This window comes from Astyanax mexicanus, chromosome 22, assembly GCF_023375975.1.
Source record: "Astyanax mexicanus isolate ESR-SI-001 chromosome 22, AstMex3_surface, whole genome shotgun sequence".
NCBI lineage: Eukaryota > Metazoa > Chordata > Actinopteri > Characiformes > Acestrorhamphidae > Astyanax > Astyanax mexicanus.
Genome location: NC_064429.1, coordinates 14,047,464 through 14,075,397, shown reverse-complemented (window position 1 = coordinate 14,075,397; position 27,934 = coordinate 14,047,464). Strand labels below are relative to the sequence as shown.

General features: G+C 37.0%; 1 protein-coding gene across 1 annotated transcript; it reads right to left on the bottom strand.

Moving 5' to 3' along the window:
• mapkapk5 (MAPK activated protein kinase 5) lies at positions 1–27,934 on the bottom strand. Its single transcript, XM_049470477.1, has 14 exons — positions 26,520–27,934; positions 19,372–19,445; positions 15,626–15,701; positions 14,625–14,722; positions 14,058–14,166; positions 13,196–13,285; positions 12,923–13,018; positions 12,734–12,814; positions 11,582–11,769; positions 9,214–9,334; positions 8,924–9,060; positions 8,332–8,447; positions 7,308–7,412; positions 1–3,703 (listed from the first exon to the last, which is right to left on the bottom strand). Exons 1-14 carry the CDS (start codon positions 26,553–26,555, stop codon positions 3,609–3,611), a joined length of 1,422 nt encoding a protein of 473 aa, XP_049326434.1. The 5' UTR covers positions 26,556–27,934; the 3' UTR covers positions 1–3,608.

Genomic DNA, 27,934 nt, shown 5'->3' with positions numbered 1-27,934 from the left:
GATGGTCGAAGTGATTTTAGGCGCATGTTTGTCCATTGGATTCTCTGTAGGTCCACAGCTGGAGTAAAGGCATTCGAAGTCATGAAGCAATGACTTGATACATAGTCCGTGGCTTGTGATAGACAGGTCTAGTACAAATCATTCAGTAGATACCCCGCCCTCAAAAAAAAAAAAAAAAAAACAATAACCCTGGATGACTTGTTGCTATGGCAGTCCCGAGCCAATCTTTCCATTTAGATGATACCACTTTTGTGCTAATCAGCACTGAGATAATAACACCTCTTGACCTGATTTCCAAAGCATAACAGCACAGCGATCACCACAAACTGTGCAGAAGTGGTCCTCAACTCTGCTGCTGGAGTACCACTGCTCTGTTTAATTCAGCAGTTTCTCTTCTCTAAGACACTCATATGCAGTCAGAAAGGGCTCATTGATTAGCAGATGAGATACATGAGATAGATGAGTCAGGTGTGCAGTGCAGAGGTACTCCAGCAGGAATTTCAGAACCACTACTAAACAGAATATTATTTTTAGTGCAGTATATTATACAGTGTGTTCAAACAGCCTTCAAACGATCATATCCGTGAAAAAAAGAATCCTCTACATTCCCCCTCTACATCCTGGCTTCATTTATTTAATTCATTTATGCATATTCAAACCAATGGCTCTGATATCCTCTATGGGTGTTTTTTTTTTTTTTACACTCGCAAATAAACTCAGGGTTAATTCTGGGCTTGTTTGGGCAGAGGGGCTCCTTTTTGCTGGATTGCACTGATTCACACCAGGGCTGCACAATATATCGTTTAAACAATGTCACTTGAAGAAATTAAATTAAACACCTCATGTTGCAATGTTTTGATTCTTGACCCAAGAAGCATATACACAGTGTTATATAGTTTTCTGAGTGAACAGTGCTGTCTCTGTGTCTGTGTGAGTGACAGGCTGCTGCTGCCTGAGAAGTACAAGGGGGGAGGGAGAGGGAGCATGCCTAACATGAGGAAACTGCATGGCCTCCACATGGTTGGGCACGTGCTTGTAAACGCATGTATCAAAAAAGGTGTGCACCTTAGTCCAGCACATTTCTGCGCATGTATTTTCAGTTACAGCTGAAATCACGCTTTTAATTCCAGAAAAAGGCTCTTATTTACATTTTAAAAGGAGATTTAAATGGGGCCAGTCAAAGAGCTGATGATTGTTGTTTTGCCCTTGGGTTTTTAGTGCTTGGCTGACTCTAAAGCGCTGACTCAGCTGTCAGTCGTTCTGGATCTCTGACACGTGGGTGGGGGTGGGGCCAGTGACGTCACATTGCAATGTCAAATTTTTCCAAGATCATGCAGCCCTGTTTCACACACACAATACCGTTTTCTGAACTGTGCATCGATTGCTCAATTTTGTGCTTCACTTTTCTATGTGTAGGTTGACAAAATCTTGAAAAAACTTCTGCTATTTCCTGTTTTATACTGTTTTGCTTGGATACTCACTCACTCAAATGTAATTCTATGTGCAGAAACGAACCCCAGACCTCTGATTTCAGGAGGACCAGAGATCAGTACTTTTCTATCCTGGTTTGCCCCCAGGATAGAAAACAGCAAATCACTGAACCCAGCAGAGCAAGCTCTCTATGGTCCTGAAACAGTGCTAGTGTAAAAACATCCAATGAGGTATGAAAGCCCATGTTTGTAATGTTGTTCAATGTTGTACAAGGTATCGATTTAGGTATAGATCTTCATTACATTAATATTTACTTCCAAAGTATACCCAACTTTAGTAGATGGTGCCATATCTTGTCGCTCTACATGTAAAGATCATGCACTTCTTGCATGAATGTGAGAGCTCAAGAGAGAAGTCAGAGTAAAAATAAATAAAGAGTAAATATAAATGTACAAAGGTTGAGAAACAACCTTCATCTGTATGAACACAGTGTATTAATGAATAAAAATATACCCTGGTGCTCTTGAGAAACCAAGATTGATTGATTACTGCCCGCACGTCAGTAAGAGCAGCTTACTCTAAAGAAGATAAAATGGGAAGCCGTGCTTACACTCTTCTTCTTCTTCGAACCTAAACATAAAACACACAGGCGAGCGAAAAGCGACGCTGAAGCTTGGCCAAGTCATAATTCATTAAATGTTACCTCCAATCAGCAAAGAAGAATGATTTGTCAGCTACTGGAATAAGTAAAGTGTAAACTCAACTTGGTTTATTTAAAAAAAAAAAAAGAGGTCTGGCTTTACTCTGTAAAAGATTCTTAATTACTATACAGTGGCATGCAAAAGTTTGGGTACGCCACTATTTTTTTTCTCTAAATGTTAAGTGAGTAGAATAAGACCTGATCTCCAAAAGCCAAGTGTTAAATATGAAATTCTTTTTAATATTTCGAATAAATATAAAAATACTGTATTAATTAGGCCTTTCGCAATAATTATGTCATGATAAATTGTTCAGTTTATGGACATTATCACAATCATTTTTGCAATACTGACCATTATGTTTTTTGTAGCAAGGAACAGAAATGTTGACTTTGTTTAAAAATAATTTTCATATTTAAAATACATATTTTGCTCCAATCCCAGTTAAAAGTATTATTTTATCATTACATCATTAAAAACATTATTAACATTATTATTCAGCAAAATTATTCCTAAGACTATATAATTCTTATGACAAGAAGAACTCAACACACAGGGTGAGCCCACAATCAACACTCTGTTCCTTTTCCTTATTTTTTAACTGAAAAAGATGGAAATAAATAAAAGGGATCTTAATCAAAATACTAATGAGGGGGTCTGACAAAAAATTTGGCCAAAGGTATCCAGCAGGATTGCATGCCACTGTATGAGTTCAACAATAATTTCCCAATTATAATAACTCATGAAAAGGTTAACAATTATCATTCATTCAGCTCACTAGCAAGATCAGCAAGGAGAACATTTTAGAAAAGGATGGAAGTTATGTATCTATGCTATATTTCACAGTCCGGGTACTGATATGAAATTATATATGTATTTGCTTGCAATTCTGAAGATTTAAAATGTTAACTTTGATTAAAAAAAATTATCAAAATTTTGGGGAAATAAAATCACTTCGTTTTCTATCCTTTATGTAAATCTACACAAATAACGAGCCTTGAAATGAATCTTGAACTCACCACATTAAATTGTTTTTCTGGAAGCTTGTGGCAAGACAGCATTCTTCATTTTTATTTGTTTAATAAATAGATTTGCAGGCATTGGTAAATGTAAAATGAAGTAAAAACAAAGTGATAAAAAAGAATATTGTATATTGTCTAAATTAATAATAATAAAGGGCTCCCTTCCTACTCAGCTGGTGCTGAAACTGAGATCTTTTCCATTTTTCTTTTTTTCTTGCAAAACAAAAATATGCTTTTTTTTTTTTTAAATGTGAATTTTCACATTTCTGTAGAAAAAAAGTAATCGTACCAACAACTTCTTGGTCATATCTACAGCTGTACAACAGACTTGCGAGTGTGTCCATAGAGGGAAAAAAAAAACATGCGCTTCAATTTACATAAAAAATACTTTTTACAGTTATTTGCTTAATAACAATTATAATAAACAGTACAAAAGGAAATAGAAATGCAGCACTTGCTATTGGGAGTCTTCTAAGTTAGTTTTCTCTTCAATGGCCTGTTTCACAATTTCTGCCAATTTCAAGCGATCCACTTTATCAGAGAAAGCCCTACCTGAGAGAAGAGGGGGAAAAAAAAAAAGTCAGAGCACATCAAAATCTTATTATGTGTGTACTGATTCACTGAGGTTGGCAGAACATTCTAAATATTGTCAGATTCGAGGTGTAAAACATGACACACAGTACAATTTCGGACATTTAATAATTAAAAGTAATTAAAAATATAGCCGCAAGCGGCAATCATCGGGTTCAAGCACCAACTTGCACAATGGTGCCTACTGGAGCATTGAATGGTGATGTGTAAGAAGGTCTAATATGATTGGAGATGCCCTGTCACATTTAGAAATTATCAAGTTTTTCACCTGTTATTAATGTTGAGCAGAGGCCTTTCAACCTGATCAGTGCTTAAATTCACATGTAAATCTAGTGAACTTTGTAGGATATTCATTAAGTGAGTTAGAACTAGTCAAAAGGTGTCTACATGTTATTGGTATTGATCAGGTGGCTTCAACCAGAATGTTCACAAAGTGGTATTCAGATTGACCTTTGAACCTTTGCAAAACAAGCTGAACTGTTTGACCAAACAAGTTTAAATTAACACAAAGGAGTGAATGTTCTGATATGACGTGTAATTACGAAGTTATTATAAATCTAGTTCTGAATTAAATGGCGCTTCATCAAGCACCAACTAGCACAATGGTGCCTACTAGAGCATAGGATGGTGATGTGTAAGAAGGTCTAACACAATTGGAGACATTCTGTCACATTTAAAATGATCAAAAGTCTTTCACCTGTTATTAATGTTGAGAAGAGGCACAAAGGAGTGAATGTTCTGATATGACATGTAATGTCAAGTTATTCTTAATCTAGTTCTGTATTAAATGGCGCTTCATCAGAGTGATATTGTACAGAGGTCTTTAACATTGTGAGATTACAGCAAATACTGCAGAGTTACAGCAATTTAGGTTAGAAATTCCAAGGACGCACAGATTGCTTGATGCCTGGAGAGTATTGTATGTGAAATTTTCACAAATGTTTTTAATGAACATTTACCTAGAGACTCTACAGTGTGCAGCAAGACTGAAATGGAGGTGATAGGCCAAATATCCAGAGAGTAGTTTCAATATAGCTATTTTCAAACAATTAGCAATTATGAATGAACAAAGCACTTTTTAAACATAGTTGTATTGAGAAATTTGTCAGAGCCACTGTACTAAATATGGCAAAAACAATTAGATGTCAAAATAGTACAGCATGATTGACATATACTCGTTTTTTTGGAACAGCGCCCCCCAGTGGGCGGATTGTTTCAGCACTTTGCAGGTCACTACAGTGTCTCCACCTGAACATAACTGCCAAATATCATCCAGATTGGGCAACATTCAGCCTGCCAAAATGTCTGCTGAATGCTGATTGGCTGATGGTGTTCAGCCATGTTGATTGATTAAGTTGCCCTTTGAACATCCTTTAGAGGCTGTATGATAGATTCTGCATGCAAAGTTTCAACTTGCTAGGTTGCACGGTTGCTGAGAAACAGTGCTCCAAATTTAAGTGAATGGGGCATATATCCGGAAGGACTAATTTGCATATGGCGGCCATATTGTTTACATATTTCAACTTTTTCTTAAGGAATATTGAAGCGCATACTCTCACGAGTGTTTTGATACCAAACATGCCAGGATTGGTAAAAATTCCTAGGACTAGTTTGCAAAAGTAGGTTTTGCATATTATGCAAATTAGCACAAAATCTATATAGACGGAAGTGCATGGTCCAAATTGGAAAGTTGTTGGTATTGACCCAAGGAATCCATCAAAAAAAGAATTTTGAATGTAGGTCTTATGGTTTTTGAGTTATTGAGAAAATTGTGAAAAATGAATTTCCTTGTTTATAGCGCCACCACTTGACCAATCGGTGCCATTTTTGTTGTCCACCGAGATGCACTGATCCTACATCTACCTACCAAGTTTCATTTCTCTATGACTTACGGTTTAGGCTGCACAACTGTTTTTACAGGAGAAAAAGAATAATAATAATAATAATAATAATAATAATAATAATAATAATAATAATAATAATAATAATAATAATAATAATAAGAAAAATCTTAGCAAAAACAATAGGGTTCTACGCACCTTCGGTGCTTGAACCCTAATGATGTTTGGATCTGAAAGCCTCTACATGTTCACATTACAAAGCTGAGTTGACTCTAATCTGTTTTTTTACTTAATGTGGCTCAGATCAGATTTTTTCATGGCTGTGTGAATGTGTCAAATCCGATTTTTTAAAATCAGATCATATGTGGTCCTAAATCGGACAAGTATTCAATTCACGGACATGAGAACATGAGACTTGAATGTGAACGATCAAATCAGAATTCATGCGTCTTTTTTACGCTTTTACTCATGCCCTACATGCTTCTCTCTCATAACCACATGTCTCTTGGTGAAGCTGTGCAGCTATAGATGCAAAAACAGCAAAAGCAAACCGCCTGGCCTTTTTTCACCTCCTCGACCTGAGCATGAACTTTAGACCAGCTGTTTATTCTCCACTCCAGCAAAAGATGCTCCACATATGAGCTGCTAACTCATCCATTTCCCTTTATAAAGCTACGAGTCGTCTCTCTAATATGAGGTCCAACACACCCAGAATGGGCTCTTTTAGAAATGTCTTTATATGTGAGGATTACTGATCAGGAGCCTTCAGAAAAGATGTTCACTGAGTTTTGTTAAAACTGACTTTTTGATCTTTTTGTACAATAAGCTGAAGTGTTTAAAAAATTCCGTCTGGTATTTTGACTTTTGTATTCAGTTTGTGATAAAAATGTAAATGGAAACTTATTCAGGTCAGAGAACTGAACCGAAGGGTGTCTTATATGCAGACTTCATAAAATTATAATTTTAAGAGTTTTTTTTTGTGCTGTAGCACCACTTAAGGCCAATCTAAACCACAAGTCTCAGCATACACATGAGTACAATGCTGACACATTGAGACCAACTACTGAGGAGTTACATTTTTACTATACTATCATAGCAATTTAGGGCTATGATAGAGGGAGATCAGATCAAGTAAAATAAAATTATGAGTATTTACAGGGTTCATACACTTTATTTTTACCAAATAATTCTTATGATTTTTCCCATGCCTTCGCAACAAATTTTCATGACCATTCAAGTAATTTAATATTCTAGAGAAGAGAAATAACCTGTTTTTAGGGCCTCTCAGAAAATCTTACCCAGTTAGTTAATGCAAAGTGACTGCAAGGATTTGCCCAAACAAATTATTTTTTAAAGTAAAATAGCTTTTCCGATAAATGGATACAAAATGAATTGTAGAGCAAATTACCTTCACTTTTTTTTTTTAGGTATTTTTATGTTTTCAATACTTATGCAACCCTGGAAATTGCCCCATACAGGGCTAAATCCTTTATTCCTTTGAAAAATGCCACCAGCTGTAAATTCTTTTAACTTTACAGGCTGTCAGAAACTGATGTTATACAGACAACATTCAAGTTTTATAAATGACTGCTTAAAAAAGTCTTATGTATTTCAGTTGACCAAAGTTGTATGTTTTATAATAAATCTTGTACAAAACAGTCAATGGCATGATGCAGACAGAGTAAACTGAAATAAGTTAAAGTACATGTTTCCTGCAGACTTACCATCCCAGCTCAGCCCTTGCAGCCCATCACGGAGCAGCTTGCAGTCCCTGTTGAAACGCCACGCTTCATACATCACCTCATTCAGCTTCTCATCTTCGTTTTCTCCTGTAAACATTCATAACAAAATGAGGAAAAGTACATAAGAGAAGCATGGAATGATGCACACAGTTTTCAGACTATAGAGGGCACTATAAATGAACATCCATTTTCTCACACATAAGGTGCATCAGATCATAAGGTGCAGTAAGAGACACTAGTAAGAATAAGTAAACAAAACTGTTATTCGGGGGCGCCGAGTGGTCCAGCGGTCTAAAGCGCTGTCACTATGAGCGGGAGTTCGCAGGTTCGAACCTCCGCTCATGCAGATCAAGCTTCCGGTGCTCAGAGGGAGCAAAATTGGCCCTGCTTCCTCCGGGTGTGTAGATGGCGCTCTCTCCCCACATTACTAAAGGGTGATATCTGCAACGTCTGTGAGCTCATGTATCTGAACCAAGCGGCTACGCTTTGGTCCAAACATGCACTGTGATGCTATTTGGCAATGCTGCATGAGCAGCAGCTCAAAAAGAAGTGGTGGCTGACTTCACATGTATAGGAGGAAGCATGTATTAGTCTTCACCCTTCTGGTAGTCAAACAAATGCTGGATGTAACACAGATTTATATCCTAAAAACCTTTTTTTGGATAGAAAACCTGTTTGTTTACAGTAATCTTAGATTTCCAGTATTTTGTCCAAGGTTGAACTCTATCCAGCCGTGGTTAGCAGCGCTGGCCAGCCACTGTTAGCAGTAAATGCCACACGATAGCGCAGCACTGAGAAACTGAGTGTTCGGATAACCCAGGGCGCAACCGGCTAGCAGTTCGTCCATGTGGCAGACTACAGTCAAATATACTCAACTCTGAATGATGAAAGAGCTAGTGGTGCTGTTAGCGGCTATTGCTAATACTGCTGCACTCCAAAAAATTATACATGGGGCACTGGAAAATACGTCAGAAAAATATGTTAAACTTATGGCTAGCTCACTTACCGGCCTGTGGCAGGATGCACTGTGCAATGACATCCCTCAGTTTCTCGATGGCCACATTGGAGTCCTCTGCTCCATTTTCAGGGTCATTGATGAAGAAGTTATCATTGGGCTTTGTACTGCATGGACCAAGAAAAGACAGTTTATAATATATAGAATGTAAAACAACCACTGTTTACATACAATCGTTTTTAATGCATACAAAATGTTTTATTATTTTAATATTAAGCAAATAATTATATATGTCGTAGGGATCGACCATATTGTATCATACATATGATTATAAAGTTTTGAAACTACAAAAAGAATTGTATATATGCATGTGTAATAATGGCAGAATTCTGTCTTAAAAGCTTTTGTATTTATTTTTGTATTCACTGGATAATTGGATAATTGTTTATTTAAAGTTTATATGCATGCAATACATTTTCTGCATTTTTGTAGTGTTTTATTATTAGTGCAATTGGTATAGCATGGTGGGCTTATTCAGGTGGTGAATGGAAGTGCAGTATGCTGTGTTATCCACTACACTATACCAACTGCATTATTCTGTTATAATTCAAGTAGTTCTTGGGAAACTCAAACAGAGACCCACCCTAGCAACCCCAGCTTCCTTTTCCTCAGAATAGGGTTGTTAACAGAGCTGAGGGGCTTGAGGCTGACATTGAGGTCCTGTATTCTCATGTTTGCCAGCTGTTCTGCGTGGGCCTGCTGGATCCCGGCTACAACAGCCTGCGCACACACACGAACAGACAGTACAGATCACTCCAGATCATGTCTACATGAATTTAATTTAGTTATGTACATTTGTCTGCAAGCAGAGATACAAACCCATTCTATTTGAGTAAAATGTAAACTTCCCCACATTTATGACCTACAGCTCACCTTATCCATCATCATCTGAGCGGAGGGAAGCACATTGTCCAAGGCCTCGGTGCAGTTAAGCCAAGGGTGGGCCAGGACACCCTCGATGGTCAGCCTTTCTTCAGGCTTTACTTTTAGCAGCCTAAAAGAAACAGACATGACGTATATGTTTATGGCAGAGAACAGCAAATGTATCTGCTGAACCTTAAAAAAAAATGTTTTAACCTTATCAGGCATATCCATCATTTTAGCGGACTAATACTGTTCATACACTACACGACTTTGAAATACTTTGAAAAGACTTTTAACAGACTAAAGTCGGTCACCCTCTCACATCTAAAGACAAACAGTAAACATTTGCGTAAAATATTCTTGCCTTAAAGTTTCCCATAGCTCTTCTCCTATTGGTTGTTGACATTGATCATGTTACTATTTGCGTGAGCCAAGTGTCAAGACAATAATATTAAACACCGATGATTTTATCTGAACGCCAGGACGAGAAAAAGACTGACTAAGAACGCAATTTTACTAAATGTGTGAACGAAACGATGATATAAGATTGGACAAAACGGATAGGTTTATTGGGGAAAACAGCACTAGAGCCTCATTTTTTTTAATTGTACAAATACCAGTAGTTGCATGGCATCATTGCGAACAAGCATTCATTGATCTCTCACCAGGAGGAACACGATCCAAAAGTAGCCTTAGAGAGGTTGATTTTTTTTATACAGCTGTGGGAAAAGCTATTTTTTTGTCCTTATGTGGCAAGATCCAGTGTCTAATCAGATGACACCTGTACTCTTTTACAAGTTTGCAGACATAACTGCATGCTAAGTCTTTGCTAAAACCTGTGGTGCAATTTTTGGTCAATCAGCGTCTTACAGCCATAAACAAAAAACAATGCTTGAATATAGTTTGCTAGTGCTGGCAATTTCCCAACAATTATTCCATCAGCATGTGACACTACCAATGACTCTTCCAACTGATTCTGAGAGAAATAATGTGCCGATTTGTCAACTTCATAAAATTAAGGACTAATTGGGTTAAATTGCAATAACATTTTTTAAATGCCACATGATCTCATGTCTCCCAGCATTAACACTAACGCTCAATTGTTTGCCATAATGGCATTTATTATAATATAATTAGTTACCTAAAAAGTTAGAAAGCTAGCCTGTGGATTTATGAATGAATGAAGTTCAATAGCGCCTTTCTAGAAACCCAAGGACGCTTTACAATTTACACGTTTTTACACACAAGCACATTATACATCAACACTCATCCACACACCGGTGAGAAGCGGCAGCCAATAGCGCACAGCGTACTCTCAACCGGAAACAACCGTCCACCTGGAGGACTGCATCTGGCATTACAGCATTTACCCAGTACAGAGTGCCAATCTATATTTGGGCACAGTCATGCATACATTTACACACATTTACACACACACAAACTTACATACATACCACAAACTTACACACACCAGATCAATTTAGAGTATTCAATTTTCGGGGCAATTTAGAGGATCCAATTTACCTGATCTCCATGTTTTTGGACTGTGGGAGGAAACCGGAGTCCCCGGAGGAAACCCACGCAGACACGGGGAGAACATGGAAACTCCACCCAGATAGGGACTTGAACCCAAGACCCCAGTGCTGGGAGGCGAACGTGCTAACCACTAAGCCACCGTGCCGCCTAAGCATATTTCCAGATCAAATACCTCAGTCCTGATAAAATTCAGTTCAGTACAAACACATTAACAGCACTGCTACTCAAACCTGATTCTGAAGGTACCAGAACCCTGCACTGCACATTTTACTGATTCCCTGCTCCCAACATACCAGGAAAACCTCTCAATGTGCAGGACAGGTTGCCTTCAGGACCAGAGTTGAGAAACATGGAATACAGGCCCATGCTACAATTCAGGTCAATAACAGACAGCGTCTGCTGTGTCCACTATAATGGGTTCACATTGAGATAATGACACAATGTGTACATTATTTGTATCAAGAGATAATTGGACATGATCTGTTTAAGTTTGCCAAAATCTTTTAAAAAATGCAGTCTTCACTGTCAAAATCATAAAATTATTAGTTTCTCAGGGGGTCCTGTGTTCATCTTCTTTTTTATAGGGGGTCCTCTGTGGTTTAATTTCCATCCAAAGTGACCGGAATGACCATGTATGTATTTTTCAGACTACAAGCTGCAATTGGTCCACCAAGCCAATTGCGCAGGCTACGCCACTGACTCCATAGAAGTATTATGCAGCCTTTACTCTAACAAACCGCACCAGGGTTCATCTAACCACACCAAAGCTGACATTAGTAAACACACCCTTACAGAATCACTTATTTCAGACCCACACAAGGCCGTACTGGAATATACTCACTTCCGGACAATGTCCTTCGCCATCTCCGATATTTGGCTCCACTCATCTTCAGGGAAGTCAAAACTGCCAGTCATGATTTTCTTGCGCATGTCTTTAGGAATAGTGCGGCTATGGTGCTTGGAATAAAACGGAGGATAGCCACACAGCATCACATAGATGATCACACCCAAGGACCACAAGTCACAGCTCTATAAATAAAGACACAAGAATAAAAACGTGACAGAGTGAGCAGAGGTAACGTAACTTCAAAATGTTCTGCTTTTTCATTTTCATCCACTTTATAGTACTTTCCTCTGAAAGAGTATTTTTTTTATTTTGTTGTTGGGTTTGAGATCAAAAGTTATATTAATATTTATTTATTATTTCTGATATATAAATATTAACCTAGATATTAATCTAGATGTTATAAACTGCTTAAAACACAGCACACTGATTGACCACACCTATTTTTTCAAATGAGCCAAAAATACAATAAATGATTGTTTGAGCCATGTGAATCTCTATAAAGACTGTAAAAAAAAAAAGAAAAAAGCATCAATTTGGAATGTCCTGGGAAAAAAAAACACAACAACCACAATCTAAAAGACTCAATAATAATTCAATAAAATTATAACACCTAAACGTTCAAAAACTTAGATTTTCTAATTCTTCAAACAACAGAAAGAAGACCTCTTGTAAAATAAAAGTGTATTAAGTATTTTTATACTTAACATAGACAAGTACATACTTTTAAAAAATGTAAATATGTACTTAAATACATATTAAATGTACTATTTTGGAACAACTTATGGTAAGTAAAGTATATTTCAGTTGTAATTAAGCTTTTGAGTGCTTTTTTCATAAAATTTCTGTAAACTTGAAGTATATTGTAAATGTACTACTTTGCGTATTGATGCACATAGTGTGAAAACCTTAACGACACCAGAAAAAAACTAGTGCACTTTAAGCAGTATTTAATGCCACTACATATATTTTCTATAAACACGTTTAATTGAAAGCATATTACTTAAAACACATTTTAAGGAAATACAGAGAAAGTATATCAAATGTGTATTTTCAAGTATATTGAATGCACTTTTAGTATTCTTTACCTAATGTGAACATACTTTTAAAGCACTTAAGTATAGATCCTTTTCACAATGGACCTCATACCTTGTTGTATGTGTAAGGGGTGGGTGAGGTAGGTATAATTCCAGACTTTTCTTTCTGGTGGCGTCGTTGTGCCTCCAATACCTGGACAATGAAATAAAATAAACAAATGCTATCATAAACAGAAAATGGCAAAATCAACTATATCTAACAAAAATGCAAAACAGAGGACATATTTAAAGAAGGTCTTACCTGAGGAGCTACATAGTAAGGAGTGAATTGTGGGGTCATCAGATCGCCTTGGTCGATTTTGGCAAAACCAAAATCACACAATTTTACAGGAGCATCCTGTTAAATAGAGTTAGTAGTAGAGAACATATAAAATACACTTTTACAAAACGTTTAATGCTGGTCAGTCAATAAACCAGCTCAATTATAAAACAGGAAAATAATAACAAGATCAATACGTTTTTAGCAATAACATGTTTAAAGGCAAAACTTCTGCAGTAAAAAATAAAAAAATACCAGTGAATTGTCCTTGAACAGCAGGTTCTCTGGCTTCAAGTCTCGATGTGCAATATTCAGCGAGTGACAATGTTCCAAAGCTTGGGCAATCTGTGGAGATAACATGGAAAAAACACAATCAATAAAAATAAAACCAATAGGTCTTTTTTTATTACAACACAATAAGATCATCTCAAAGGTAAATTTAATATGTAATATCGGACAAATCCTGTTTTTTTTTCTTGCATAATGGGATCCAGCACTTTTTGAAGGTTCAATACATTTGCTTAAGCTTGAATGCTGTAATTCATATCTTCGCAGCTTCTGAAATCAATGGTTATAAATTTGCTCAGCAGACTTTGGTGCGACCCGCTCAGTGGAAGCCATTTTTGGAAGCTATGTGGAAGCCATTTTTCCTGGTGCTGTGTGTGAGGTGGTGCGATTAATACAGTTTGTTTGTTTCAACTACCTTTGGTAACAGCTTCTTGATTGCAGGCGTTACTTTAAGGTGAATTGCAAAGTGCTGCTCTACGCAGTGAGGGTGTGTCTCAAAGCAAAAATTATAAACAGCGAAAAAGAAATAAAAACTAAGCAATACCATTTGGCAAAAATGTGCACGTATAAACGGTGCAACTGATGCACAGTATGAATAAAATTCTTCTGTGTGAAAGTGAAACAGCAAAAATTAGCCTATACCCCTCACTTGCATAGAATCGGTCCTGAGTGCAAACTCGCATATACTCCACCACCAATTCCAATCTGCTAACTTTTACGAAAACTTAACACCACATGGTGACAGGAAACCTGACTGCTGTCAGTTCTTATAGTGGTTAAGATGATAATGTGGGAATGTGGAGCAAACTAGACAGCAAAAAGTGCATACCTGTTTAGTGACTTGGCTGGCCATCTTCTCTGTAAAGTGTCTGTGCTGACTGATTCTGTGGAACAGCTCCCCTCCTTCCATCATCTCCATAACAATTAATAACCTTGCTCTGTAAAAGAGGTAAACAGCAAAATTAAAAAAAGGATGAACAAAGAGTGTACTTACATTAGGCAATCCATGCTGTGCCCGGGCACAGTTACACTCAAAGCACGGCTCGCTTGACTAGTGTGATAGCTCCAAACCTTGCCTGGGCACGGTACGCGGTACCCCCTGCTTAAAGGGGGTAAACATACACGGCAGTGTTGTGCCGAATTCAGCACCCCTGTCAGGAAAATCACCCCCCTCTCAGGAGCGAGTGCTATGTCGCTTTGTATGTAACTGTGACTGAGATAATTGTGAAATTAAAACGGATTATCTCTGCTTTTATCAAGAAGACTGTGCGTACCCTCCAGAGAGAGTGGCGGGGGGGGTTAACGGCCCAACACCAGCAAGCCCACTGAGCATTGAGTGACGACATAAGCTTTCTCGGGCACGGATTGTTTAAAGGCAGTGTGGTGTGTGACCTACCTCGGACTGGATTCATGGGGAAACTGCACACTGTTGGCGTAAACCTCCAGAATCTGTACAATGTTGGGGTGAGATGTACACATCATATGAAGTCTCACCTAAAAACAAAATAAAATAAAGTAGAACAATAAAACAAACTGTATTTCATGTGGCATCATGCAATTTAATGAGTCCCAAACCCATTTCTTATATGTACTCCTAGTTCTACACCTGGAATGAAGCGGTGTTTAACAACCACCGATTCATTGTTGATAAGGAGCTGAAGTGAACTATTCGCTAGCTTTTTGTTCAAATTTTCCTGTTCCAAAAAAAAAAAACCTGCATTTGTTGATTTCTGTGGATACTTCAGCAGCCATTTTGCCAGTGATTATTTAAACACACACAGTTTGAAGTTTGCTTCCAAAAAATCTCAGTTTGGCAGTTTATGTAGCCCCAACACTATTCCTCTAATTCAATATAAATCATTATCTCTACCTGTAAGGAATGAACATGAACAATGGAGGGGTAGAGAGGTATGAATGGGATTGGACCTTAGAATAAACCCTTGTTTCTTTATGTGAGTTAATTAATAGATTGATTGCTTTTTTAGGGGTTCTCTTATTACAGACTACCAAGGGCACATAAATTGGGACATTTTATGTCTGAATCTGATTTTTACTCAGCCAAGTCAGAAAAACTGCTTATTTGCTCTTTAACCAAAGTCTCACGTCAAAACATTGAAATGCAAAATGAAGGATTTCAAGTAGATCTTACACAGGCACAGACATGTACACTCTACGGCAATCACATTTGACATGGATCTTAAAACTAAATAAAATTATAAAAACAAACAAATTAACTGTTTAAGAGCAAGTTAGGGGTGTTTTACATTCAGAGAGAAGAATAACTTAAGATTATACAAGCTTTATATACAGTATCTGCCTAAACAAAAGGATGGAAAAAGGAAAAATGCAGGATGTTTTTTTTTCATATTATGAGTCAATAAATCCATCATTCAGTACCTCATTGCGTGCTTTAGGTCTGTCAATCAGGATCTTCAGGGCTAACCGTTCTTGTGTTGACTTTTTTACACACACCCTGCAGAAACAAAATTTGGTTACTTCAGTCATTCAGTCATATTGTATTTACCATAAATTAAGCTCAACATGACAGGTCCCAGATAACTGCTGTAAAGCTCAAAACAAACAATTGAATTACAATACAATTTACAAAGTCTTGAGTGTGTTCATTTTTGCCTGCATAATGAAATGTTGCAGTACCTGCATCAACATCACAAACAGTGTAAAACAGTTAAGCCACCCCGCTACAATACAGCATTATACAGGAGTTTCAGTTTAGTTTACCAACAACGAGACTCAAGGCTGGAGCAGTATTAGCATTAGCCGCTAACCGCACTAGATGCTAGATTTTTGCCGTTCAGAGACGAGCATTATTGGCCTGTAGCCTACTGCTAACATCGGCTAGCACTGCTGGAGCAGCATTTGCATTAGCCGCTAACCGCGCTAAGCACTAGCCTTTTTGCCGCTCAGAGGTATTTTTGGCCTGTAGCCTGCTGCCAATCCCGGCTAGCACTGCTGGAGCAGCATTAGTATCTAGCCTTAGTGGAAATTGTCATATCTAAGCTTACTGTAAATAAACAGAAGCACTGTACTCACTGAAATATTTAAAAAAATTACAGTTTTGTTTCCTTAACTTAGCTTAACAGGTTTACAGAAATCTGAATTAAAAGGAAAACACGGTGACACCCCTGTTCCTTATTAGTGTGGCATAATGCACCTTATAATCTAGGGCACCTTTTGTATAAAAATAGACCATAAAATAGACGTTTATTGATATTGTGCACCTTATAAAATAAGGAAGAATGAATAAAACAAGGATTTTAGCTGAGTAGTTGCTTTGTCTGGGTTTAATAAACCCAATACAAATATGTTTAATAGCAATATATCTTTAAGTCTTGTTACACTGACACTAGTCCGTCATCATTAAGAACCTCTGTTAAACTCAATTCTGAAATGTAGATCTCCAACTACTTTGAGAAAAGGCCAGGGAGCAGATGGGAGCATCAGGGAGCACCACTGATATTAGGCTTACAATTTTACTGTCTTGTTCCTTCTCTATTAATACATTTTTATGAGATCAAAGACTTTACAAGGCTTTACTTGGTAATAGGGTTTCAGCATGAGCTTTCCACAGTACGCTAACCATTTCAGAAATTATTGCAGTATAATGTTGAGCCAGTATTTCAGAATTATCCTAATGCATTAACAGAACGTTGATAATTAACAGAATTATAACGATAATATGGTAAAAGTTTAAATATGATTAAAATGGTGTATATTATATAATGTTATTTTGGATGTTGGCAACTGAAATGAACTGAAGTTCATTGAAATTAAGTGTTTACAGCCTTAAAAGTATTTTAAATATTATGTAAACATAAAATTATGTAAACACCATAAAAAAAAAACAATATTAAGAAAAATATTCATATTATATTACATTATAGCATCTTACCACTAATACCTGTAATAAGCAAACATACACAGTATGATAACCATCTGCCTTCATACCACAGCATACCGGGAGACAGGTTACCATTGTAGCACTACTTTAGCCCTATCCGGATGGGATTAGTTTCTCAGGGGGTTCTGGAGTCATTTTCTCTTTTATGGGGGTCCTCTGTGATTTTATTCCCGTCCGGACAACCATGTACCTGTTTTTCTCAGACATCCTCTGAGAAAATTACAGGCTGAATTAACTACTGTTTTTCCACGAACTCCATGGTCCTCCGGTAATTTTAGTCCCGTCCGGACTGACATCTCTGAATTTCATAACCTTGTGTTAAATAAAATACCTAGTTGACCACTGCTACACACCGTAATTAAACTTTGGGCGCGTTTTCACAGAGATTCACATAAACACAACAGTGAGTGGAAATGGAGGAGCTACTGAACGTGATGTCGTGACTGAGAAAGCCAAAAAAAAACTCACTTGTACTCCTGTTTTTTTTTTCAATTGCAGTCCGGATGCAAGATTTTTAAATAACTGAGTAGGAGTGAGAAACTGAGAAACTATTCCCGTCCGGATAGTGCTATAGTCTATATTCCAATGTTGATTTCAGTCAGATGAAAAGGCTACACAAGCAGAAGGATAGTGGATTATGGTTATTATTTATCACGATTCTTCTTATTATTATTCTTATTATTATTCTTATTATTATTCTTATTATTATTCTTGTTAAAGTGTGTGAGAGTCTGCAACCCATATAAATTGTACATAAACAAGCAACTACTTTATCTTACAACACAGGAAAATGTAACTTTCTAAACATAGCCCTTTATAACATTATCAGAACAGAAATCACTAAAACCAAAAGTGTATGACTGATCCAAAGCTCAGATTACATAAGTACCTTTCTTAAACGTTCTTGTTCGATCAAAGTTCATAGAACTGGTTAGAGAAGAAGTGTATATACAAGGGGAACAGTAGCATAGAGACCCACACACATTTTTATATCCTGTGTAGGGGTGGACGCTAAAATATGGCCCTAAAATATCATATTTCATGGTATTTTGCGATAACGTTACTCAAAACACAGAATAAAAAAAGATATATAAAAAGTACTGCAACAAAATGAAAATTACATTTTATTATTGCATACGATATGAGATGGCACACCTCGAACTGAGATATTAAAAAATAAAATAATTTAATAAGATTTGTAACAGAAATGTCATGACACTAACAATGCACTCCAAATATCCCCATATATCCAGGATTAAAGTAAATTTAAACGGTACAGGACAGATATAATAAGTCTCTAGATATAGAACATATAATAGGAAATGAGAACAGTGTGAATATTTCTTTTGCTAAAAACAGCAAAAAAGTAGATGTAATTAAAAAAGTGATGTAATAATTCGGGGTGGGTGATATGGCACGATATTTCAGGGTATAATATTGTTCCGATATTCAGAAACACAAGTGGTATTATTGCGTATGATACGATATGGCACATCCCTAATCCTGTGTAAGCAAAAATTCCTAGGATGTAGGTCAATTCAATGCGTGTCAATTCCTAGACAACCCTTTTGGCTAAAGAGGTCTGAAAGCCATTTTAAAAAGAGAAAAAATGTTCTGAAATGTGGTTTGATAACATACAACAATATTGGATCTAAAACTCTCACTGTTGTGTCTAGTTTCCTTAAGATTTTATAACTATTAAAGCCCTGAAATTATTGATTCTAAGCCACAGTCAGAAAATGATTAATGCTTCAAGTCATAACCTAAGACACAAGACGCAGATGAGGAAGACATCCTGAGAAAGGTCAGTGAATTAGTGTGAACCCAACCTCTCCTGGCCTCTTTCCCCTGGCCTCAAACAGCATAGCGTACCAAGTATGTGCCTCTCAGAGCCCTGGAGAGTGGCAAGAAGGCTTACGTAACTAAAGATCTAGGCCGTGAAATAAGTCATAAAACACACATCCTCAAAACAGCATATGTAGAAATGAAGAAGCAAGCAAGTGATCCAGCTCTGTACCAGTGGCTTAAACCTGTGTGTGTGTGTGTGTGTGTGTAAACGCCCATTAAGAACACACAGTTTTTGTATAACACACAGACATGACCCCCTAAATGAAGGGAAAACTGAGGAAAGAACACAGGTTGTTGGTAAACTAATGTCAGGGGGCACTGAACAAAACATGCCCATAGAAAGTTGTATAATTGCATGAAAGGTTGAAATCTTTACCTTACAGGTCCACTGATTCCAGCTCCCAGCTTCTGTGTCCAGTTGATATTGTACTCTTCCAAAATGGAACTCTCCTGTGGGTTATGCAACAATGACATTGATATTAATACACCAAATAGAAATAAACCAACATTACACATTTATTATTTGTTAGATGTTGTATAAAACATCTGTCAATTATACTTTTTTTATTGTAGGTTAGGCCCCTCACAAGAATTACATTACTGTCATGTTGTACAATGTATGGACACTATCAATGTTTTTGCTGACTTTAATGTTGCAAACTACTGGAAATGACCTGGTATGACTTTGTTTAAAAGCAGACTATATAGGTTTCTAAAGGAAAATGGACTTTGGGTGTAGGAAAACAAAATAACCAGTAAACAAATGTTAAATAGCAAACCTCCAATCACCCCAAGCATTCTGAAATACAGTGATTTTAATCTATGCTCCCAACAGGCTCAAAATGCCAGTAATAGGAGCATAGTATTGTTTTACACCATTAATAAGCTCAAAATAGCTCCACACTTCATTGGTTGAATTCTGAGGGCTCTGATGATAAAAGAACGGAGGTGGGCTGTTCGGCACAAGGTTTGTACTCGTTATTAGGGCTGAGTATCGTTTTAAAAATTTTATACCATACCTTGAATTCGATACAGATACCCAAATGGTACTTTTTTTTTTTCAAAATTGCAACCAAAATACACAAAAAGCAATACTTATTATCACACAACAGATTTATGTTACAGCTGACAGAAATAATCTCATTCTCATACTGTCATTATGAGAGGCAACATTAATTTTTAAGTGGTGTCAATGACTTAAAAATGAATTAAAATCATGATTCATTTTTTTTATGCTGGAATTTCACAGAATTTTTGTGAGGGGACTGTAATAATGGTGTAGTCTGGTTTATTTCTGGAAGACTAGATTTTGCATTTTGTGCTGTTTTATAATACCTCAGAGAGAAAGAGAGAGAGAGAGAGAGGATGATCACCTGAGAGATTTCAGCACAGCAGTGTATCCACAATTTGAATGATCTGCGTTTCTGCACGTGCTTTTTGCTTTAGGCGTGTTCATGTGCGTTTCATGCAAAGTATCAAAAACAGGCACCGAATTTTTTAAGCCCTTTCGGTACTTGATAGTACCAAGACATTTGGGTTGTTGCCTTTTTGGTATTGAATTTTGATACTACTCGTTATCATGTTTCACTACACCCCTAAGTCCATTTCATACTGGATTCCTACTTTATACTTTAAAATGGAATTCCAATAATCAAATATTGGTAACAATTAACAGTGGATTGCTCTTTAAACGTTCTGTGCTTCAGTTATGCCTAGATACAATAAACTTACACTAATAGCATAATAAAGTTATTTAGCAGTTTGGTTAAATATTTGAAAAGAACAATAAATTCTTGCCAAACAATAATTAATTTTAATGTTCTATTGCAGTGTTTTCTCTATTATTCCTCTAAAGATTTTTTTTCAGCAGCGACAGCTCTAACAGGGATGCTGTACACAATGCAGGGAGTAGAGGATAGAGGCAGCAGGGAGAGTCGACAAACTGCAGCTCCATTTTTCATTTTATTTTTAATTTTTACACTCATCTCACTCACACACAACAAGAAAAAATAAAGCATTCAGCATCATTCATCACGCTCTGTATCAGTTTACTCCATTTACTGAAAAATGTATCATCCAAACAAACTGATCATCATACAGGACTAAAGTAAGGTATAAATGAGAACAAGTAATTGCAGTCTATAGTGCAAGAGACTAAAGTGCACACTTAATCTATAATACTATCAGTGGGAGGGGGTGTTATAACTCCACTGCTACTCCATACTGTGTTGTACATAATAAGTTATTGTGCTGTAGCAAAAAGCACCAAACCAGTTTCCCCCCACTAAAACTAAAGCCACCTGACAGAAACGTGAGCTTAAGCCAGAAATGTCAGACTGTGCATTATTTAAAAGCTGCTTAACAAATACTGAATTGCCAGTGTTAGCATATAACAACGTTTTGGACACTATGCAGCCTCACATGGTGTTAGCTTGCAGTCAACCCATAAAAATAATCTGCTTTAACTTGTAGTGTAAATACATGCTTAACTCATATAGCTCTGAAACTGAGCTGCTGTGGTATGTGCCGGAGTAATTTATCTGATAGTTATCTTACAAACTGTTTACTATAAATGACAGCTTATCCAGCCCCCTTATTGATCCCAGGCTTTACAGACCCCAGCAAGTGAAAAGCATAGGGATTGAAAGATGGATTTGCACTATGCTTAGTTGCACAGTTCTGTGTAAGGATAGTTTTGAGTGACTAATTGCTGTTTTAATGAAGACTAGCTTATTTTGTAGAATGATTTATTGTGTGATTTTTCTGCCACACTGTCTGGCCCATGTGGCAAGAGCTTCACCCTGTTAGACACATCTGTCGATTGATTACTAGATCACCAAGTATTACTTAAAGACTTTTGGTGTAGTAAAACATGATTAGAAAGAGTATTAACCTTTGTTGAATAGCCCACCTCCATTGTTCCGCAGCTTTCCAAGACCCCGTCATTTTAGGCGTTTCTCCAAACATGCTTTAGAATGATTAGGCTATGCCACGGGTAGTAAACAGTGATTTTTAATAAGCATCTTGTGCACTTTAACTTATTAATGCCTCGTAAATGTCAGGGCTCTCCAGATACTACCATTGAGGTGTGGAGCTACTTTGAACCTGGATAATCATGTAAAAAGCTATTTATCTGCAGGGCCAAAATATGCCCCATGTCATCAAAAGCATGTTTGGAGAAACTGAAAACATTTCTGGATCTCAGAAAGCTGTGGAAGAGGAGGAGGGCTATTCAACAAAGTTTAGTACTCTATCAGGTTTTACTACACAAAAAGTCAATTTTACACCAAAGTTCTCCTTTAACCATACTTCATATCAAAGGTTTTTGTACTGATATTACATAAAAACACAGATTACAGGCTCATCATTTACACCAATAACACAAACATTAGGATAACCATGCAGGAAGAAAATATCACTGATTATCCCAGAACAGCGAACGTCGGGAATGCTGAGTAGACAGTAGCTGAACAGTTGGTTCTTGTACTTAATGTGCTGAATGTAGAACAACTGCTCAGACAAAAAAGGGTAGCCTAGTCTAATATAATACTGGGCAGTATGACCAAAAATGTATTTCATGATATTTTTCAAGATTGACAGTTTTAAAGTATATCACAGTATTTGTATTGTTTTTATTTATGTATAGTTTTCTGCATGACAAGGCAAACATTAAGGATTTAAATTAAGGCTCTGATTAGTATAGGGTTCACTTTGTCCCACAAAATGACACAATATATGAAGACATCAGACTTTATTAGCAAAAAAACAGCTGAAGAACGTAAAAGAATAGACCTTAAAAAGACATATGCCAACAGCTTTAACATGGCTTCCTTTTAAAATCTAAATATTTTAAATAGTCCCCTAAACACTATTAACAAACCTAAAATACTCAAAATGTAATTATTCAAAAGAGATATTTCTTAAAATGTTCCATTGCTTCCTTACAAGTTAATAAAATTACAATATGTTATTATTGAAACCATTAGAGGCATTAAAGTATTTAAGTAGATGTTTATTAGTCACAGTTCCCTTTTTTCTTCAGTCAACAAATTCATTCAGTTCAGTCTGCATTAATATTATCCTTCAAGCTACAGTACTAATATATTTAAGGTCTATAGTTACTAGAGAGTTTTAGGGAGTTTTATCATTTGCGCTGAATAAATTATTCTATACACAGGACCGATTCTGGGCTCGTCTAAGGGACAAGAGAAACTTTTTTCCTGAGCTGTGGAAAAATTGTGTAATTCCATTCCTGTCTTTTTTACTAAAGTGAACAACTGCAAGACTGAAGAATCGAATTATTAAAGGATTGTTAAAATACTGTTCACTGTTATATATGTGAACTAACATTTGCTCAGACATGCTAATAATGAATATTTGCTGAACATTCCTCTAAAAATCCCCTGTAGCATCACAGGGAGAGCGGGGAAAACATCAAAATGCTTGTTTCTGGACACATTTGGACAGTTTCACAGTATATTCAATAAAATGACACATTTAACATGTTTACAGTGATAAGGTAGCCCCCACGCTACTGTAAACTATTGTTACAATTAGACCATAACGTTTTGGTATATAAATGTGTAATGATACCACAATATATAGCTGACCACACAGTCATTAAGCTCTTTTAAAAAAAAACAACCCCCACCCCTCAGGCTCTAAAACGTTAAAGAAATGACATGTAGGAACTGTTGTGTTTGGAACTGATGTTAAAGGAGCTTTAACACCCGACTCCAAAGTCAAGTAAAACACTTCATACACGTTTAAGAACTGTCAGTGATTACCATCCGAACATAAACTGTGAATGATTAACATTATCTACTTCATTTATTACTGGTTGGTGCTCAGCCAAAGAGTTCATCTGAAAGAGTACTGTGGATCAGTATGTCATTAAGGTGTCTGCTTTCACACAGTGCACGCAACTGAACGGCCACGTAAACTGTGTGAAAAATGTGGGGGAAAAAAAGGCAAATCTAAAGCTGAAGAATGTAGAGATCACAATAATTTGTGATGAATTTTAGATTACATTCCACTACACATTCCAGCAAAAATTGCTTACTCCAAAAACAAAAACAAAATAATTTATATATTAAGTATATTGCAAGGTATTACAAGTAATTTACATATTATAACACAGTAATGACAAACAAAAAAACAAAACAAATGTAGCTTATGTCCTCATCCCTACAACAGCTAAAGAAACAGGCAGGGATGTCTTAAAGCTTTCTTAAATGAAGGTTCTAGTATGACATTTAAACAAACCTATAAAGAAAAATAACATGTTTTAGTCATAAGCGGCAAGTGCTGAATTGTCTCCCCTTCTATCATGAATCAAATTGAATAAATGATAATTTAGTAATAATAAAAGCACATAAAGGAAGAAAGAATAATCTGTCAGCACAACTGAAAACAGTCAGAACAAATGCTTCAGCACTGAATGTAACAACTAGGCAGCTTAATGTGACTCCAGATGATAACTGGAGCTTTTACTAGTAAAAAATGAATTAAATTCCATATAATACAATTATAGCAAGCATAGAATGATCTATAGCATAATACCATTAACTATATTTCTAGTAATAATTTTATTGGTAGTATCTGAAATAGGGTTGCATTAAGAAGTCGATAATGTTGATTCTAAAAACTCCAAACTGAGTGCACTACACAAAGTACTGGGAACAGAAACACAGTGGAAGAGGGTTAAGGGCTGCTCGCTCACATAAGTTCACACTCAACTCAGTCACCAAAAGTAACAGACACAACATATTACACATTTTCTTCCCTAATATCAGAACATTTCACATTAGATGTCTTCTGGGCATTTAAATCCCATGTTCAGTTGTTTGGGAGTGACAGAGAGTACACATAAATAGAGAAACTACACATAATAAAACCTACATTAGAGAGGTCTTAAATTTGAGATTTTATTAGTTTAACAGCGTTAGGGTCTGTAGGCTTAAATCACTGGTACATGACAAATTGCCATTTACACTATCACCAAAAATGTCTATCCACTCGCCTGCATTGTGTTTTGTGAAATAAAGCTTGAAAGGAGCTGCTCGGCTTTGGAAAGCCATTCCCTGAAGCTGTTCTTAAACTGATCTGAAGGGCACATGTAGTGTGGAGATCTGTAGTGACTGACTCCCTAGAAAGTTGGCACCCTCTGTGCACTATGTAACAGTGACACAGTGAGTTACCTACTTTCATTCCCAGGCGCTTTCACTTTTAGAACAATACTTACAGTTGACTATGAAATATTTGGGGCATTCCACCGAATGGTTGCCATATCTGTCCCAAGATATAAATTACATGAATGCATGTGCACACAAAATAACTTTAAAATACATTATATTATTAAGCTTAGTGTCTTAATAATATGTCTTAGTGTTTTAATAAAAACGACTTAAAAAAACTGAACAAATAGCTCTCTAACTATAACCTTTACCATGAAATATTATTCTTAAAATCCTTTGGAGACGTAAATGTTTTTTTTTGCATTGTTGTGTGACTCCAAATCCCATCTATGCTATAATTTTTTTTTCATAATAAATGCATAATATTTAAGTTAAAATACACATTTTAGTTGTGTCCCTGGGTTTTTGTTACCATACATTCTACAAGTCACATCTACAACAAAAACTTGAACTGAAGACCCCGGGAAGACCAAAATTAGGTTCTCTAATTTGTTTTTCTCTGTATTTGATCTTATTGTAACTATGACTGAGGAGGTCAATATCAACACTTTTTCCCTGTGATCTAAAGTAATTCTTAGATGTTATTCGTTTATTTTTTAAATACATATTTTGGGAAAATCACTAGAATTTGCTCAGTGTCCTCAGGCTGTTAGCATAGCTGCCATTTAGCTATTTTCCATGTTTTTGCTAATTCTATGCTAAAAACTCATTCCTGTTACCAAAAACATAAAAAGTATCAGGAATGATTGTCAGTAACAGAAGTTCCAAAAGACCAGGAGTGAGTTTTTGTCATAAATATCAATTATTTGAACATGCAGTCAACCATTTCTCTACAATAAAGACTTTCTTGAGAAAAAAATCAAAGAAATTAGTGGACTTGCTTTTTAAATGTCACATGAGTTTTGTACCCATCTTTAGATAAGAAACCTTGTAAAAAATGTTGAGTGCCTGAGTTTGACCAGTACATGTTTTGAATATGTGTTATTAGATTCCGAGTTATAATGACAGATATAAAGATATAACGACACCAATTCGGTGGAACGGCCCATGTAGTAGTGAGGACATTTCAGGACTGGACTTGTTGCACAGGTGGAGTTCACTGAGCTCCTGAGAGAGACTCATTCTCTTTCTGCTGATTCTCACCCGTGTGCTCATGAAGGTGATTAGAATCAGAGCTCGATGATGTGGATGGGTTAGCGAATACTTTTGCAAACATAGGTTAAACATAGGTTATTTAGGTAGATAACCTAGATATTTAGAGTATGCAGAAGCCAAAGTAGCTAACCTAGCTAATGTTTACACACAGAGGGGAAGGCTGTACACGTACCTTGATGAATTTGTCTGAGTTGTTGTCTTCAGACATGGTGCCCGAGCGCTGCTGGGTCTTCAGACCGGGCTGACCGTGGTGGAGTTTAGCGGCGGCAGTTAGCCGGACTCCGGCTCCCCCCGCGGCGGACCGAGCTCGTACCGGTTCTCTGAAGCGAGCCGGAGATTTCCATGAAAGTCTGGAGGACTAACTACCATCCGCTGGGACCTTAGTTCACTAGATAACCAAAGTAACTCCAGCTATAAACTTCCAGGTGAAAGTCTTTAGGCTGTTATTATTGTTATTACTGATATTATTATTGTTTAGAGTGGGGAGCCTGTTAGGTTAAGTGTGGCTGTAAGTTTTGAGGCCGTCAGGTCCGAGTTTGAGCTCTAACCCGAGTTATATCCGGATTATTGCCAGGAGTGGATGAAGGCAGGCGGGCTGTGAGCAGATGATCTCGCCACTTTTGGACGGGAGGAAACAAAGATGTGTATTTATAGCCCCGCCGCTGAGTGTCTGCGTGAGCACTACACACCAAGCCGGGCTAGCGGACGCTAGCTAAGCCGGCCTGTAGTCCCCAGGCTAGGTTTACTAGCTTCTTATCTTTCCCATCAACTTTCTACAGAGTAACCCGGTAAAATAGCTAGCTAACCAAAGCCAGCTCTGCCCCCGTGTATCAGTTCAGTCACAGGGTAGTTAACGCTAAATCTGAATAATTCTAAATAAAACAGCAGTTCGGCTATTTAGGCTAACAGCACCATATTAGAGTCTGCTCCCGGCAGAAGTCTATGAAGGATATTTCAGGGAGTTTAGCCTAAATCACTATATTAACCAGCGCTAAATACAGCGTTAAGGTAACTAACAGAGATGATTAACGTTATAATTGATAATACACGTTTTAGCTAGCTTGTAACACTCAAATAAATAACAGTACGCTCTGATTTCACACCAGATATAAGCTAGATGATTAAAAAGATAATGATTATTAAAAAAAATGAAAATCGTTAAATTAAAACATTAAAAATATGTTAATCAGCGCATGCGCAATGCCGGCAACTGGCACCTATCAATGTGTAGCACGACTCGACAGAACACCGGTGTTTCGCAGCAGCAGGAGAAGAAGCAGGTTAGCTAGCTAGTTAAGCTAACGCTAAGAGAGCTAGCTACCTCGCTAGCTGAGCTAACGCGCTATAATAACAGAGTTGTCCCCGACATGGTGTAATTCCAGTGAAGCAGCTCCTCCTACAGCGCTGTTTATCCGGTGAACCGGCGGCGGCCTGTCTGTTAAACGCGGCGCTGCGGGGGAGAGAGAGCGCGCCTGGGAGCCGCTGCGATCCTCCGCTGTTCCTCACACAACGATCCGATCCTCATACAAACACAGGCGATCTCCGCGGACACACACAACCCCGCTCAGGCCTGCACCAAACACACAC